Source organism: Calonectris borealis, chromosome 21 (assembly GCF_964195595.1).
Source record: "Calonectris borealis chromosome 21, bCalBor7.hap1.2, whole genome shotgun sequence".
Taxonomy (NCBI): Eukaryota; Metazoa; Chordata; class Aves; order Procellariiformes; family Procellariidae; genus Calonectris; species Calonectris borealis.
The window spans coordinates 10,971,221-10,988,027 of NC_134332.1; the positions used below are offsets into that span (position 1 = coordinate 10,971,221).

General features: G+C 41.2%; 2 protein-coding genes across 7 annotated transcripts in view; one reads left to right on the top strand and one right to left on the bottom strand.

The window, feature by feature from the left end:
- RABGAP1 (RAB GTPase activating protein 1) overlaps positions 1–5,570 on the top strand; it is a 75,288-nt gene extending 69,718 nt beyond the window's left edge. For all 6 annotated transcript variants that reach the window (XM_075170835.1, XM_075170838.1, XM_075170837.1 and 3 more), the window contains 5 exons: positions 691–795; positions 1,279–1,362; positions 2,216–2,287; positions 2,845–3,042; positions 3,847–5,570. In XM_075170835.1, the coding sequence (XP_075026936.1) occupies positions 691–795; positions 1,279–1,362; positions 2,216–2,287; positions 2,845–3,042; positions 3,847–3,969 (582 nt within the window). In that variant the 3' untranslated portion in view covers positions 3,970–5,570. The remainder of the gene's footprint in view (positions 1–690; positions 796–1,278; positions 1,363–2,215; positions 2,288–2,844; positions 3,043–3,846) is intronic.
- Positions 5,571–9,947: 4,377 nt separating this feature from the next.
- Positions 9,948–16,807, bottom strand: part of STRBP (spermatid perinuclear RNA binding protein) — a 79,636-nt gene continuing 72,776 nt past the window's right edge. The window contains exon 22 of the mRNA XM_075170842.1: positions 9,948–16,176. Coding sequence (XP_075026943.1) covers positions 16,160–16,176 — 17 coding nt within the window. The 3' untranslated portion in view covers positions 9,948–16,159. The remainder of the gene's footprint in view (positions 16,177–16,807) is intronic.

Below are 16,807 nucleotides of genomic sequence, written 5' to 3' on the forward strand. Positions count from 1 at the left end.
GTTTCTGGTGGGATATCTCTCTTCTTTAAGGAGGAAAGGAGAGAGGGGTCTGACCCCTATGTTTGCTTTGGCAGCTAAGTTTTTTCATGCAATATTTTCTGGGTGATATAATAAAGATGGTATCACATCCATTGGTAGGTGTCATAGAGTTCTGGGATTTTTTTTAAATGTTCTAGAGATATTTTTCATTAATTCTGTTTTCATTGGAGGTTGAATGTTTGCAAATTGAACTTAGGTCTAAGCTGGTTATAGTCTTTTAACTATCGTGAACATTGTGAGCTGTTCTATGCCTTTTGTTGTCTTCAAAATGTATTGGTCAACTTCCAGTCTGGATGAGAAAACAAAACTTATTTCTGTTACTGAATTTCTTTGGAGCAATCCCTGCTCCAGTTTTGCTAAAACTAATCACTGAAATCAAGGAGGAGTTTTGGAGTGATGGAGTGTAGTGGTATACTTTATAAATTTTGATTTGTTGCTGCTTTGCCATCACAGATGGTAATTTTTAGAAAAATAATTTTCAGAATAAAGTTTTATTGTTATTAATAACAATGAACAGACCCTTAATAATAATAATGAAAAGACTGCTATCTTGGCTGTGTCCTCCTGGAGCCTGTGCCTATGGCTGCCTAGCAGCATCGGCACAGCGAGAAAGCCTCTCTTCAGTGCTGTACTCCACTCTTTGCGTTTCAGGCGGAGGAAAAGGCAGATGCTCTAAATAAGGAACTGCTAATGACCAAACAGAAGCTGATTGATGCAGAAGAAGAAAAGAGGCGCCTAGAAGAAGAATCAGCTCAGGTTAGGGGCATTTCTGTCATTTTCACATTTCTGTGCAGTGCAGAAATTAAAAAAAAAAAAAAAAAAGGGACAAGTGTGGGAAGGGCTTAATGTTCTAAGCCATGTTTGTCCCTCTTCTGTAATGTAAAGGACGTTAGCAAAGCAGAATTCTTCACTTTCCTGCCAGGTGCTTCATAGGGTAGTGAATTTTTAACTTGAAATCACGAAGGCAGAGACTGTGCCAGAGATTGCCGCACAGAGAGGCAGTATAGGACTTCAGCTGTCAGCACTTTTTTTTAATACTTTCTTCTCTTAGGTAGTCAGTTTTTCTAACAGTGATGGGCAGCTTTTCCTTGTCTGCATGGAGCTGAGCTAGACCATGGTTCCCTGGTGTAGAAGACAGCAGTGAGGTTAAAGAGAAGGAGAAAATACCACCTGGTTATTTTTCAGACTGTATAAATATATAAACCCTTTACTGTTTTGTTTTTTTTTTTTTTCCTGCAGCTGAAGGAAATGTGTCGTAGGGAACTAGATAAGGCAGAGTCAGAGATCAAAAAGAACAGCTCTATTATTGGTGACTACAAACAGGTAAGTACAACTTTATGATGATGTGATTTGCTATCAAATTGCAGGACTTTCTCAGGTATTTTAGGAGATTTCTGAAAATAAGTGTAATCTATGCCATGCATTTGAGGAGGCATTTTAGCTATTTTAAATGGGAAGCTTGTGGTTGGTTTTGCATTTTCTTTTGCTGAGATCCTGATGCATGATGGTTAGTTCTCTTTGCCCCTCATGTAGGTATTTATAGGTCATCAGACACCACAGCCTCAGTTACAGCCTAACGTTGTTCAAATGGGCTCTTGTATATCAAAGGTTCACCTCATTCCAAAAAAATGTTCTCTGCCAGCTTCCCTTCTTCAATCAAATGGTAACTGCACTTAAGAAATAAAAAAGATGCCTTTTTTCTTTCAAAGATTTTGCTTTGGAATTCAAGCTCCTGATCGTAAGGTATCAAGGGGGCGAATTCATCTATCTTTCTAGTGGGCCTATAACCTTCAAAACACTCTTAAGTCTGCATCACACAGGTCTTGAGGAATGAACTGGGTTTTTTACTACGTTGGCTGTCTTGTCTGGTTCTTTTATCCCAAAGGCAACAAAAAGAGCCATGTTATTCCTAACCTTTTCTGGCTCCTTTAGCAAGGCCAAACTGCTAATAACTTATGTTGAAACTGCACCTTTTCCTGTGAGAATAGAAGAATATGTAGAGAATGAGAATATGTACAATGAGACAACTTAATGCAGCATCCCAATTTTCCTGGCTTTCTAACAGCCCTCAGACTATCCATGTTAATATTCCTGTAGCATTTATTTGTGCTTTAGCATTCATTTGGGATGAAATTTACATTTATAAATGGTCTGGTAACATAATTTTGCTTGTCAGATTTGTTCCCAGCTGAGTGAGCGACTGGAAAAGCAACAAACAGCAAATAAAGCTGAAATTGAGAAAATACGGGTAAGAGACTAGATAGATCCACAGTCTACAATGTTTAAATCTCTCAGCAAAATCATAACAGCAAGCACACAATTTACTTCGTTACTAAAATGGTGGCTCAAAGAGAGTTCCTTAGTGACTTACAGTTTTGAAAGAAGATTATAAGGGGGAGAACTTGGAGAAGAGATGAATAACTGTCATCTCTCTCCCATGCTATATTGATTACATACTAATGTTGATGCTGGGCAATAACTACTGTTAATTTTTTTGAGGGGTCTTTTTTTTCTGGAGGAGATTCCTCTGACTGTCTTTTACCATAAAGTAACATGCGGGCAGTACAGACCCTGTTATCGTAGCAATACGCTGTTACCAAAAATACAGCAGTGTTTCCAGGACCCATAAATCTGGGGGTGGCAGGAGTTCCAGCTTGGCTGTGCTTCCCCAAAAGTTCCTAAGTTTGCAAGTCATTAGCGGTCCCTCTTGTGTTGTGCTGCTCTTCCAGAGCAGAGGCAGGAAAAGGCTTTGATCATATCACCAGCACTTCAATGCAAGCATTCACAATCAGGTATTTACTTTAGCAAAAAGTGGATGACTGTGAGCATTGCCGGGAGTTCTTCAATAAAGAAGGCCGTGTGAAGGTTGCTAGTTCTGCCAAGGACGGTTCAGATGAGGACACAGATGAGGAGAAGGAAACGCTGAAAAACCAGCTGAGGGAAATGGAACTTGAACTGGCCCAGACCAAGTTGCAGCTTGTGGAGGCAGAATGTAAAATACAGGTAATGCTTTGGAGGTTCATTTTGTAGTCTATATGGTATGTCTGCATTCCTAGAAAAATGTGTGTGTTTTAGAGGGATTGGAACAGATCCTGTTGGTTGAAACTGTAACCTGCTATTTCCTGCAGGGGTTATTTAACCAAACATTGGGTCTGAAACTTCGTGTGTGCAGACAAAATAATTGAAATTGCATGAACTGTATTTACCAGCTACTACAACTTCCAGACATCTGCCTGGTTGCAGTGCAGTACTTACTGACTGATCTTCTGCAACTTCTTGGAAGAAATCCAGGCTCTGACAAAATACTGAATCATGCATTTCTTTATCTCACAATCAATGTTAAATGAAGAAGTAACGTGTGACAAATGTTAGACATGTTTCTTAAAACATGATTGGAAGGCACTCCAGGTATTTGAGGTATTTGTGTAGAATATGACAACATTGTTCTTTTAGCCTAAAACTGGTATGTTAGTGCTTCTTGTTCACAGAAAGGTAAAAATTAGTTTGTAGAAAGTCCACTTCCTGTGGGAATAGCTCCTTCTCAGATGGGAAAGATTAAAGGGTTTGGATGTACTGAAGAAAGCTGAATGTTTCATTAAGGGCAATGACACAAGTCTTGTTTTGCTTTTCAAAGCTTTTTTTTTTCCCTTCATCAGCTTGTTTTGCTACTTTTAATTTATGTAAGACTTGTTTAACTTCTAAAGTGGCCAAGAGATTGTAGATGTCCCGGAGCCTTTTAGGTTTAGCTCGTATAACCTTGTGCTGTGAATACATAACAAATTAATGAAATTACTCTTCTGTTTGCAGGATTTGGAGCACCATTTGGGTCTGGCATTGAATGAAGTACAAGCTGCAAAGAAAACATGGTTCAACAGAACAATAAGCTCTATAAAAACAGTGACTGGAGTCCAAGGAAAAGAGACTTGTTGAAAAGCAGTTCTGTCAAACACACCTTCTTAACACAACACCTTTTGTTGCCTTCCTTGGCCAGATATTTAATTCTGTGACATGAGAGGACCAGAATGTAAATAAAATAGAAACACAGCATGTCAGGATTTCAATAGGTCAGTGTAAAGAGGATGGAAATACAAGAAAGGTTTTATTGCTAGACATGGGATCTTCATACTACTGATATTTAACAGGTGATGTAGCTAGATTGAAGCTCTTCAGAGAAACACTCCATTCTGCGGTCTGGCTGGAGGCTTTTCACAGACTAGGTACGAGAACTTACCAAACCCTAATTGTTAAGTTTACATATGATAGGTTTTTTTACAGTTATAGCCTTTTTTAATATTTTATTTGAAAGGAAAAGTGTCACTAACAAAGTTTAAAAAAAAAAAAAAAAAGGAAAAAGGAAAAAACAAACAACAAAAAAGACAACTTTAGCAAGAACTACATCAGTGCCAGAAAGCAGTCCCCAGAGGTAGGATATGGAGAGTAGGAGGTGACATGTTTTGCTTTATGAATGGGGATGATTTCAGCATTCCTGTCAAGCAACCCCACTTTGTTTTAGTAGGTGCAGCATCCATCTCTCTGTGTTTGGCATTTCTTTCTGTTACTAATCAATTCTATGCAACTCTGGGCTTTTTTTGGCATGGGCTGCCAAACAAATTCACAACCTGAGGCTGGGAGACTTGTCTAAGTGCTAGACAAGAATAGCCAGAATTCTTGGCAAATTTCCGTTTCACTTCTGTGTCATATTGTTTGATCCACATATCAGCAGTGTTAAAATCCCCAACACCAGGACTGCTAATAAGTACTAATTATGTGGATGGTCTGACATTTAATTGAGTCTTTTTGTTTGTTTTTTGTCAGGTTTTTTGTTTTGTTTTTGTTTGTTTGTTTTTACCCGGCTGTAGCAGGCCTTCTGTGAAGCTCTGAGAAAGCTTCCAGGATTTAGTTTTGCACATAGGTATGAATGGGACAAAGAAACAATAAACTGAGATATATATGAGGCAAAAATCACTGCGTGAGTGTAGCTGCGAGCATCTATAGCTATCCAACTCGCTTCCCTGGTAACATGGTCAGAGGTTGTGTAGGTAATTTTTCACGCTCGATGCAGTTGCACTAATAGGTGCTAAACGTGCTTGGATTTCTTATTCATTGGATTGTCTTGAGTTCTCACCAGAAAGCTGTAGAATGGAGTTTTGCACCTTGTAATTTTTTTAATTTATAATGGTTTGTGTTATGCTGAAGTATCTATTGCATCAGTGGATAAATTTTGTGTGCAGTGTGAGTATAAGCTGGTAACAATAAGAGGCACTGGTTTGTATATAAAGATATTTGGTTTATTTTGTACTTCTACCTTTTTCTTGTTTACTGTACTAATGCTAGCTAATGTACTCTGTAACTACGGAATAGAACATGCTATGTCCAAGCTTTTTTCCTTAACTACATACATTATCTCTATTGTTTAATACCAAAAAAAAAATACTGTAACTCCATCAATATTAGATGCGTGGACATTGTGGTAGCATAGTTGCAGTGTGTATACTTTATGAATTGAAATATAAACTAGTAAAATTGTATAACTATTTTGTTGTTTCATTTCATTTTAACAGGAAATTAATTAAATATTTTGCAATATAAAACTAACTCTCTTCTTAAAGTAGAAGCAGTAGCATCTGCAAGCTTCTCTAGGACCGAAACTATAGTCATGCTGCAAAGGGCTTTGCTAAAAAAGACTGCATATTCTAAGTGTTGCCAACACTGCTTTATATAATAAAATCTAGGGTTTGCTTTGAAAAAAAGAAACTGCAAAAATGACCTTGTGCAGCTTGAGGCTTGTGACTCAGTATTTCTCAAACATGTCCAATTTAGAACTTTTTTTTTCCATGGCCCTCAAAATTCTGCTTAGATCTGCAAAATAAATGTAAGCTAGCTCTGCTTATCATCATCACTAACAAATTCTGTGGGGTTAAGTGTCCTTCACTCATCTTCACTAGGATTTTCTAGTCATAGCTGAACATAGGGTTTAGCTGTGCGACTGGATGACTGCACTAATTGGGTCACAGTGCAGCGCAGGCTCCCTCCCCTAGCTGTGTGTGTTCTGCAGAGATAACAAGGAGTAAAAATGTATTTTTTGTCACCAAAATGACTAAACGTGACTCCGAAAGCAGCCGTGCTCTAGGAGGCTGTTATCACGCTGTCACTTTTCTAACCATACTTTTGCTTTAAGAGAACGGCATTATAAGGTTGTGCATAGTCTTTGCTGCTTTGTCGTTCACAGAGGTGCATCCCTTGGTAACTTCAGCTCTGTAATTTCTCAATAATTATAACTTTTGGAGAAATTTTGAAGGTAAATATGGGAAGGGGGAGCAGGGGGAAGAAGGAACAACTCAAGCCCAAAGCACTTCATCTACTTATCTTCCCCAAAGGGACTGGAAAATAGTGTAGCTTGCTCTTTCCTCCAAAAATGAAGTACTTGAAGGGGAAAAGTTGCTTTATTGTTCAGATCTCTGCCAGTCTCTAAGTAAACATTACTTCAAAATTGCATGCAGCATATACTCCCTGTTTGAGTATGGACATGTAACATGCATAATGAGAAACTAATTTCTTCACAATGTTTTATTAGAAACATTTTATAGCCATTTTCCAGTCATTATGGATTATTTTAGATTTTGATGCTCGAAAATAAATATTACCAATGTATGTCACATCTGCCTCCATCTAATATATCCACTGCTAATTAAGAAAAATGGATCCTGTGCTGAGATGCACATCTTTTGAAGTGCAATTACTTGTGAAGCACAAGTAAGCAGGTCATTTTTAAAATGAGGAATATGAATTTGCAGATGTTTAAGACTTATGAATAAGCGAGGTAAAAGAAAAAAAAGACATTGAGTCAGAGCTGCTGTAAGCACAAGTATTTTACAGACCTGTAAGCAAAAAGGAATGAGTGTATTTGGTAGCATTTTTGGCATTAATAACATGGTTAGTTATTTGCTGGTAGTCAATCACCTTTCTGTTCACATATGCCTCTCAGCTGGTTTTGTGCACTGAATTCAAGATAAGTGCCACTCTGCTGATGCTGGGTTTTAAGCCTCCTGTGCTCCAGGCTTCAGCTTCCTAATGCTTTGCATGTTTGTGCTGCATTGTTAAGTTCCTGTCGTCTCGTGGTGTGGTAGCTCTAGTGTTACGATCTCATTTTTGTTGCAGAACTTCTTGGCTGCTCAGGGTCTGCAGCTGGAAGTGGATATTCAAGATCTATCAGAAAGTTTTACCTTTAAGCATTGCTGGTAAGCCTTCTTGAAATTTATATAACCACCTCCCTGACTTTTTTTAGCTGCCCTTCTTATCCGTGGCAGTGATATAAAGTTCCTGTTATCAAGAGGAGGATTTCACTCCATCTGTTCAACAGCTTGGCTTGCATTCATCCAGCCTAACTTTAGACACTTCAGAGGTGCCTAACGTAAGAGCTTAATCCGGCGAGGTTTTTCAGCCTTGGGCGGCAGCGGGGACAGCGCTGCGGGGCGGGTGGCTTACCCGGCCTCGTGCCCCGTGTCCTCATTGAACAAGGAAGCTAGTGTGAGCCAACTAACGAAACTAAATAAAAAAATAACAAAAATGTGGTGTCTGGTTCCGTGAGGATTGCTTTCTATTTTAAATTTTCCTCTTTTTTTCCCCACTTTTTTTTTTATTGTGCAGTGTTATTCCTTCTGTATTACCAAAGGCAATCAAGGACTCTGTGTACAAAAACCTTCAAAATTTTGCTAGAATTTACTGCTGCATGTCCATAATGATTTTAAGGAACGAGGATTTGATTTTGCTGCATTTTCTGCGTGCTAATGAAATAGGACAAAGTGTAATCCTGTACTGAATGCTTTTTCTTAGGATGATCTGGCCACATAGCTGCAGTCCAGTTAACAGGAAAGGCAGGAAAGCAAGGACTGTGAGAAAAGCATGATTGCCCCTGTTAAGAAACCGTATTTGTTGCCTGACGTGGGTGTAACATTGCAAGTCAAGTGTTTTCTCACACGACATGAGTGGAGCTGAGCTGACTTTGAAGTTTAACATGCAGATGATTGTCTGAGATTGATTTAGTTGAGGAGGGGCAGTGCGGAGCACCCCGAATTCTTCAATCCCCTCCTTATACGGCTTAGAAAGAGGAAAACCCCGCCGGCCGCACCTCCCCGCCCCAGTGAAGCCGGGCCGCAGCCGCCGCTGCCTCAGTGGCGCTCGTGGCTCTCTCCTCCTTCCCGAGGAGTGGGGGGCAGAGCCCGCGGGTCCTAGAGCGATCTCTGATAGGCTGGCGCAGTGACTGGCAGCAGGAGCAGCCCTTGAGAGACGGCGGCTCGTGGGGCTGGTGTTGGACGTCACTCACGGCGGCCTCTCCGCGGCGCCATCTTGTTTGCTGGAAGCTTCGTGGTAGGTGAGGCACCGCGCCACGGTGATGGGCGCTGCGCCGAGGGAAAGGGACCGTGGAGCAGGGCGCTGGCGAGAGGAAAGGCTGGGTCTGCCCGGGCGGGAAGGAGGGGCTGAGCGCGGGCACCCGAGCAGCCTGCCCAGAGCTGCTGAACCACCCCTGATCCTGAGGCCTTGAGGGGAGCAGAGACCTTTCAGCGTGTCGGTTCCGCATGCGGTTCCCTCATTCCCCACACGGCGCTTGTGGTGTCTGGGGGGGATCCCCTCAGTGGGCTGCTCTCCTTGAGCTCTCCCCGGCATCTGCAGTGCTACGTGCTGGTGTCTGGAGAGCACTGGCAGGGGAAGACGGCAGAGACTTAGACGAAAATAGTAGTCGCTGGAGATTGATAATACTTTGGGGGAAACCTATGCTGAACTTACTAGTGCGTTAATGGTCTTTGTGGAGAAGGTGTAAAATTTTCTGTTAATCTGCATGGGATTTAAATTGCCTTGTCTTTTTTTTCTGCCCTTTGCAGACACTACCAGGCCCTCAGGTTGAGGAAGGTGGTAAGTTCTCTTCCTGTGTAGCATCAGCACCTGCTATTCTGGGGGGGTAATTTTTATGCCAGCTTGTCATAGTCATAGACAGGTTTGTTCCTTTCTTGCGCCAACTTTGCTGAAAGGTGAATTGAGGCCTCCTGAAGTGGAAAGCTTTGAAATAGGGTGTGAGAACTAATAAAGCACTGTGCGCTTGAACCGTTTGATCTATAACGTGATGAGTGGCTGCCTTGTACTGTTTTCCCCATGGAGACCCTGCACAACGAGAAGCCAATCAAATCAGTGACTGCTGAGCAGGTTAAGGCAGTTCATGGTTTCCTCCTCCCTGTTACAGGCTCTGCTGAATGTTGGTTGTATTCTGATGCTGGAAGTACAGAAAGCTCGAATAAGCAAAAAAAAAGGTACTTCTGTAAATCTTAGAGTCACTGAGGTAATGCTTGTATAGATGTGTAAAAGGCAGCTATTTCTGTGCCGTACTAATGTGTGTAGAAGAAAAATTAGCTTGGGCATTTACACATGTAATGCATACAAATGTATTTATATAGGGTAAAAACTATTGTAAATAGAACTTTTCTGATTTCTATTCCTGAAGTAATGGGAGGAGAATATGATTTATCTGATCTCCCGCTGAGGACTGCAGAAGCAGTTTGCTAACCAATTTTGCGAAATATCTTTTATTTTTAATTGAGTACTTGTATTACAGGGTTTGGCCCAAATTGGCATAGATGAAATTGCCACAGATGGCACTGTAAAAGTCTGGACCCTGCAAGACTTCTAAAGAGCAATGTTAAATAGCAACATTCTTAACAGAAATCATCTTTGTTGAATGATCTTTTAATGTTAAATTAAATGTTCTCTATATTTTTAGGGAGCTAAAATCTATTTTGATAAAATTCAGCAATTAGGTAATTCAAGCAATGAACTAATAAAGACAGAATCTGTTAGGATGCCAAATAGCATCCAGCCAGAGATGCAGATTTCAAGATAATATTTCTGTTTGTATTGTTTTATCCTTACTTACATGTATTATTGAGTCTGCTTGGCATGTCATATTAATTCTGTGTGTGCCAGAGAAGAGGTAAAGAAAGAAAGCACTTGCAGGTGCTTTCTTGCAAGTGCATTTCTCATGCTGTACTTTTCATTTATTTGATTTTTTTGCCTTAGGACACTCAAATCTGTGCTGAGTTTCTGCTTGTCTAATGATTAACTCTACAAGTCCTAAACTTTCAGTTTTGCTAAAAAGCATGCTCTCTGATGAATATTTTCTGTCTTATTAGATGCAGATTTACAGTGTGGTAGAACTGATACAATGATCAGACTGCACAAAAAGTCAGTCCTCCTCTCTCCTACTGGCTTCCTGGTGACAACTTCCTTCCTCTTCCAACTGACTCACCCAGGGATTACCAGTGCTAGTGTGAGAGAGGGGGTGGATCTACAGCCAACCTGATGGTCATTTGCTGTGGAGTCAAATCCTTAGTTTGCAGCAGTAGGGACAGAGCAGTTAAGTTTAATGTACACTTAGGCTCTTCTCAATCCAGTAGGATTAACTCGAGTATCTTAAAACGGTTTTACCGTAAAGACATTCTGTAGCACTATCCTTATGACTCTTCTTTTTGCTATGAATAACTCTGCTGTTTTAATGCTGCTTTTCACTTTTCATAGTGAAAAGTTGTTGTGATAACTGTGCCAGGAGCTTGATGTTCTGTAGGTAGGTGGTGTAGGAAAGATGGCAACTGTTTTTTTGGAGATACACTTGCTGATTTCTAAGCTTTTTCTAAGAGAAGGGTGTACCATGGGCTCTGTCCTAAAAGGTAGTCTGAACTAGATGGAGATGACACATAATGCGCCACTCTGAACCAAATGTGTGTTCCAGATATGCTTTGCAGTTTATTTTGCGTTTACAATTTTCCCTTGCTTCAGGATGGAAGAAAGAGGAGCATATTCTAGCATTCTGGATAGATGCTGTCTTCAGATGCAGTGCTGACATCACAGGTGTTTGCCCTCAGATGACAGTTGCTGTGGGCTGTTAGAATAATGATTCACGCTGATTTGCCAGCAGAGCAGTTGGTAGTGTTTTATAATTTTCTTCTTAGAAAATGAGCAGTGGTTAGTTCAGACCAGCAACAAAACTAACCCAGCTTATTTTGCTTGGTACAGGCTGGGAGGACTTTCAGGAACTGTGCAGCTAGGGAGTCCGTGGCTGTGATAGTGTCAGGGAGGATGACAGTGACAAAGCTGCCCGAGACAGGGACCTATTGCTTTGGCACAGCTGGATCTGGGAGACACATTCATGAAAACCTTCTGCTTTCAGCATGCTGACCCTTGTCACTAAACTTTATGCTTGTTTGAATGAATGGTTGAGAAATGTTCACATCATTAAGCCTGGAGTTTTCCAAGGAATCTAATGTTATTAGGTGCCCAGCATTAGAAAAACCTCTGTGTGAACCCTGATTTCCTTTTAGCAAATCCAAAATCTACAATCTGAGCAATACCTGGAGTAGTTACAAGACTGGAATATTCCATATTATTCTCTTTTGAGTCTGTTCTGAAAGTTGTATTATGTCCTTGTACGAAAAGGATCTGCCAGGAGAAAGTGTAGTAAAATTGAAGTGTGTTGGAAGTAAATCTATGGGATGTATTTCTAATCCATCTTGAACTTGGCTTAGAGTACTGATAAGTCTTTCTGTTACTCTTTTGCTTTCCTAATACTGGTTGAGATATGTGTAGCAAACTTTATACCAAAAGTTTATCACGTAATAGTAAAAAGTTTTTCAGAATACGAAAAACTTTAAATTTACCTTAATTAAAATGTTAGGGCAAAAGTATTTTTTAATGGGCTTTAGTGACTTGAGTTACAGTTGGAGGTGATGTGACCCTAGTTGTTCACTTGCTATATCATGATCTCCCCTTACGGGCCTGTGGTGTGCAGCTTAACTCTGTACATGACTGTCTCTAGTAGTGATAACTATTCGGAGTACAGTTTGTTTTATGGACGTGAGCAAGCTGTTTTAGTTACAGTGTTGCAGAGGTTCACCTTGTATGACAAAAGTCATGGTTTTTAGGAAGGTTCTACAGTGCTTCAGATGGAATCACAGCCACTCCGGATTCTCAGACTCCAGAAGCTGCAGAAGTGATGAGACTTGCAGGCTGCCAGATATGAGCAGAAGCCCTCATCATGCATAGTGTACAGTTAGTGTATACCATGCATACATCAAAGCTGTGTGTTTAAACTCCCTGCTGTGAGCATCTGTTAATGCACAGAGTTGTCTGTGTGATCCAGGGTAAAGGGTAGCCTTAGAGCCACGTTCATAAATGAATTTTGGGAGGTGACACTAGAATGACTCCTGATGGGGTTTTCTAATCTATCTGGCCAGTTTATCCCACGTAGGGAAAAGAAAACTGCTGTGCAGGCTTCATTCAATTCTGTGCCTGAGAAAAAGTAGTGAAGTACTTGCTGAGATGAGCTGTGCCACTATCAGCTTTCATGCGAGCAAAGGGTTTTTATCAGTTCTTTTAAGAATATCATAGAAACCCACTGTGGTTTTGGCACGGTTCTTGCCTGACAAGAAAAGCGGGAAGTGACTTAATGTCTTCTGTCCCCTGAAGGCTTATGCTAGTTTAAAGAAGTGGTTTTATGGTATTTTAATAGTGGTGTACCAGAGTGAATGGATGGGAAAGAGGAGGAGGATGAAGGCTTGTTGCGTACAGAGTAGTGTATATCTGAGCTCTCCACCTACTCAGGGCATGGTAGGACTGCTGCATAATCCCACTGAGAATCACTTGTAGAACAAGATCTCATCTAGCATGGAGGGGAAAGGATAGTGTTTCTATGAGATGATGACTGTGCGTCTCCCTAAGGTTTTTTGCATGGTATGGTGAAAAAACCAGCATGCCGGAGGGGCTATGGAAGCCTCTGCCAGACTTCTATGAATTATGGATGAGATATCTGCTGCTGGCACAGACACGAACAGCAAACTATAGAGCTCCTGAGTGCCTTCAGTCTCAGCATTACAGTAACAGACTGTTTTTAGAATCCACTAGCAACTCAACAGCCTGCTCTGATGTCTTAACGTCTTTAGAAATTACAGGTGCTGCTCATTTCCGTGGTTAGGACAGAGTGAGGAGGCCAGTAATGAGTAGCATAACTGGGAAGTTCTAAATTTTGTCCAAGTCTTTATTCATTTGTTCTCAGTGAGAATAGCGTAATGTACTTGAATTTAGTTTATTCGTCATCTTTTATGTGAACGCTGCTGCATTTTTCTAATCTGGGTATGTGCTAGTCTGGCCTTAGTGGTTTATTTGTTTTTTTTTTATTTTGTTATTTCTGCAAGGGAAGATGTTGTCCTTTGCTTCAGCTGTGTAATTTTTAATTTGTTCTAGTATTAAAATAAACCAGTTCATTGTCCCAGACAACCCTGAATAGTCCACGTGCCCTTTGTACATAGCAAGCAAGGTGAGATAAATAGAGTCTAAAATATCTTGAGATAGCTGCTTGGACACGCAGCCTGATCTTGGCAGACCAGTTCTGTTGGGCTTCTATCATGCTGTAAATGGATGCCTCTTTTAAAGAGCTCTGTGGTTTTTACCCTCAGCTATATGCAGAACAAAATTTGCAGAACAAAATTTACAGAACAAAGGATTGGAATAATGACAAAGAATCTGTGATACTGCCCTTTCTGTACAGGTCAGCCAGAGCTGTGAAGGACAGGTCCTTTTTCATAACTGTGGCATGACTGGAATGGTTTATTGATTCTGTGCCTTCCATCCGCAAGTACAAAGCTGTTGTGTAGCAACAATCACACCTCTCAGCCAAGCAGGGTGCAGGCAGGGCTCTGCCTTCCCTATTGCCGAGGTAAGATGAACTTGACCGTAATGAGGTCTGCCAGTTGATGTTGAGGCTTGCCTACTGGCTCTTGGCTTTCTCTGCAAGAGCACCTTTCTTCTCAGACCACATAGAAATGGACCCCTCAAAGTCAGTTTGGAGCAGTTTCTTGCAATTTGGCTTCATTTTCTGGGGATTTAAGCCTTTAACCTTAACCAGCATAAGGAAGATTTTTGGAATAACTGTATTAATAGAAGATGGAGAAAGCTCTCATCACTTTTCCTCCAGTCACTGGGATTTGGTTCCATCTTCGTCTTTTGGGTTTGTTTATTCACAGCCTAAACTGAGGCACCCACAGATCTCTGCAGTTCCCAAGCTGCAAACACAGCAAGTTACGTGTCTTCAATATGTAACAGCATCTTTCTCAAAACCACATTGTTCATTAAAACCAGGATAGCTGATCTGTAATTTGCAACTCAAATCCCTGTCCATATGCTTGCTTTGTGCTGTATGCAAAAATCCTGTTGCTACATCAAGACCTGCAGTGTCGGTAATATAGGAGTTTGTGTGGAACTGCTTTGCAGGGCAACATAATTTGATTTACTGAGCTATAGTTTGTCATTTTGCCCTGTTTTAGCCTTCCCTATTCTGGTGTAATCAGAAGTTACCCAGATTTAAGAAAAAATCCCTTTGAATAAATGATAACTAGCAGAGGGCTGAGTCTGCCTTTACTGCAAGCAGGAAGTCCCATCTTTGGTATGTGTCAGCACCTAAGCAAAGGGTACTAGAGGGGAGCGTTATTTGTGCTAGGGTATGTGACCCTTTTTTGAGATGCAAAGGCCTTTCTAGGTTTTTGCCCTGGGTTCGTGCCTGGAGCAAGAAAGGGCTTTTTTGTATTACTGTAACAAGAGTCCACACAGGCTTTTTATAGCTTTACAAATAAATGCGCTGGAATGTATAGCCCAAAGTGAAGATGAATTCAAGGCCCAGAAAGCGTTAGCAGCTCCAGTTTCTTTCAGTTGCATGTATCAAGGATTGGGGTGACAAAAGGGAAGGATAATTTACAGCTTAGCAAATGGGAAGAGAACTCTTTCTAGCTGACTTGCTGGAACTCAATCCTGCAGCAAACAACCAAAGTCAGCATTTTGTCTTGAGCAATTAAATGAGGCGACACTTCTATTCTTGCAGAAAGAAGGGTGCTGTTCACGAAGAACTTCTGCTAGCTTAGCGGAGGGGACAGTTCTGGTGAAGAAATTACTCCTTTATTGAAGGCTTGCCCTGTAAGGATAGGTAATGCTCAAGTAAGTGTAAAGTGCCAGTAGGGAGTTCTGCAGCAGAGACAGAGATTCCTCTGGCATTGGGGAGACTAGGTGCTTGATGGAGGGACCGAAGGAGAGCGCAGCAGTTCTGTGGACTTTGGTCTGAGGATGAAATTGAGAACACTACAGCTGGCATCCAGTGGACAGTTTTGTAATATGGCTTCTTATATGCTCTTTGTGGAACAATAGGAATTGATCCCATGCTGAAGTCTTTGCTCTGAGCGACAACTAATAGTTGTCATCCAAGTTACCGGTCCTGTGGCAAGTAGGGTGTGGCTCAGGCTGTCATGCACATAAGTTTTCAGAAACTTAAATGCTGAAGTGAGTGCCTTCTGATTTTTTTTTTTTGCAAGGAAACCTGGAATCATCAACTGTCTAGCAGCCTTGTGGAAGGCGTCTGTGAGCCTGAGGAACATATATGTCCTTGTTTGAGATACTATTTCTTTTGAAAGTAGAACTCTACTTACACTCTGCATTAACTGCTTTTCCTTACCATTTTGCAAATCTCTTAAAAGAGACCAGCATCAAGTAGACCAGCAGGAGAGATGGTGTATGCAGCCCATAAGTGTGCTTTTGAGTAAATAGGAGCTTTTGTCAGCTCTCAGTGTCCCAAATGCCTGTTACAAAACCTTGCATTTGGGATCTGTTCTTTATTCATGAGAAAAAGGAACTGACATCTAGATAAATCAGGCTGCTGAAATTAAGAGACAATAGTACATGGAATTTCCATTGTTTGGTATTGTGTGTTTATTGTAAAGTGAGACTAGAGCTGGTTCTCTGATTTTTTGGGCATGTTTATGGATGCAGCAGTTCTTTGCATGTGGAAGTGGACAGGCTGGCTTGTTAGTTGCATGGACATCAGTAAATAAATAATTTTTTCTTGCTTCCTCTGTAATCAAATACACTTTTTCAAGGTGATGTTGATTGCAGCAAGATAAACTGGGCGTCCTGCTTATTAAGCAGATGGTTCCTTCTGCATGGATCCCTTCAGTGCTGTGCCGGCAAGGGATGGGGCTAGAGTGGTCAAGCAACATTAGGGAGGGCCGGAAAATGATGAAGGAGCTGTCCGTTGCATTTTTCACTGCGTGCATTCATCTGCAGGTTGATAGTGAGAGACATGGCAGTATGCTGAGAAAAAGTGAACAGACTTGGGTATTGTTTGTTGGTTTGGAGGGGGTGGAGGGGAGAGGTAGTAATAGTAATGAGTACAAGGGGCCACAAATCGCAGCTTCCGTGTTCTCCCAAGCAAGACACTGTGTAACTGCCTGGGCAAGTTTAGGTTAGCTACAGCAGGACAGGAATAAAACTAAGTAGGAGATGTCAAGCAGTTTCACAGTGAAGAAAGGAGGACATGACAACCTCCTTATCAATCTGGACTCAGTATTGTATTACTCCTCCCGTGCACCACTGCCTTACCTACTCCTTGTTTCATTGCTGTGAGGCCACAGAATGTCAGCCAGCTCCTGGAGCGAGCCCCGCTCATTTGGTTAGCTGTCACTGGCCAGCAATTGCCAGGCTACTGCTGAAGAGCTGTCTGCCTTCTCAGCACCTCCGAGATGATAATCCTGAGGTAGCTTTTTGAATGACCTCTTGATAAGCTAGCTAAGATTAAGCATGTACATAGATATGGTATTATGCTGATACATAGGGTAAAACTGACCTCAGTTTCAGCCAAGTGTTAATGATGTTTTCTTAACTGACTATGTTCAGTTCTTTATGGATCTTA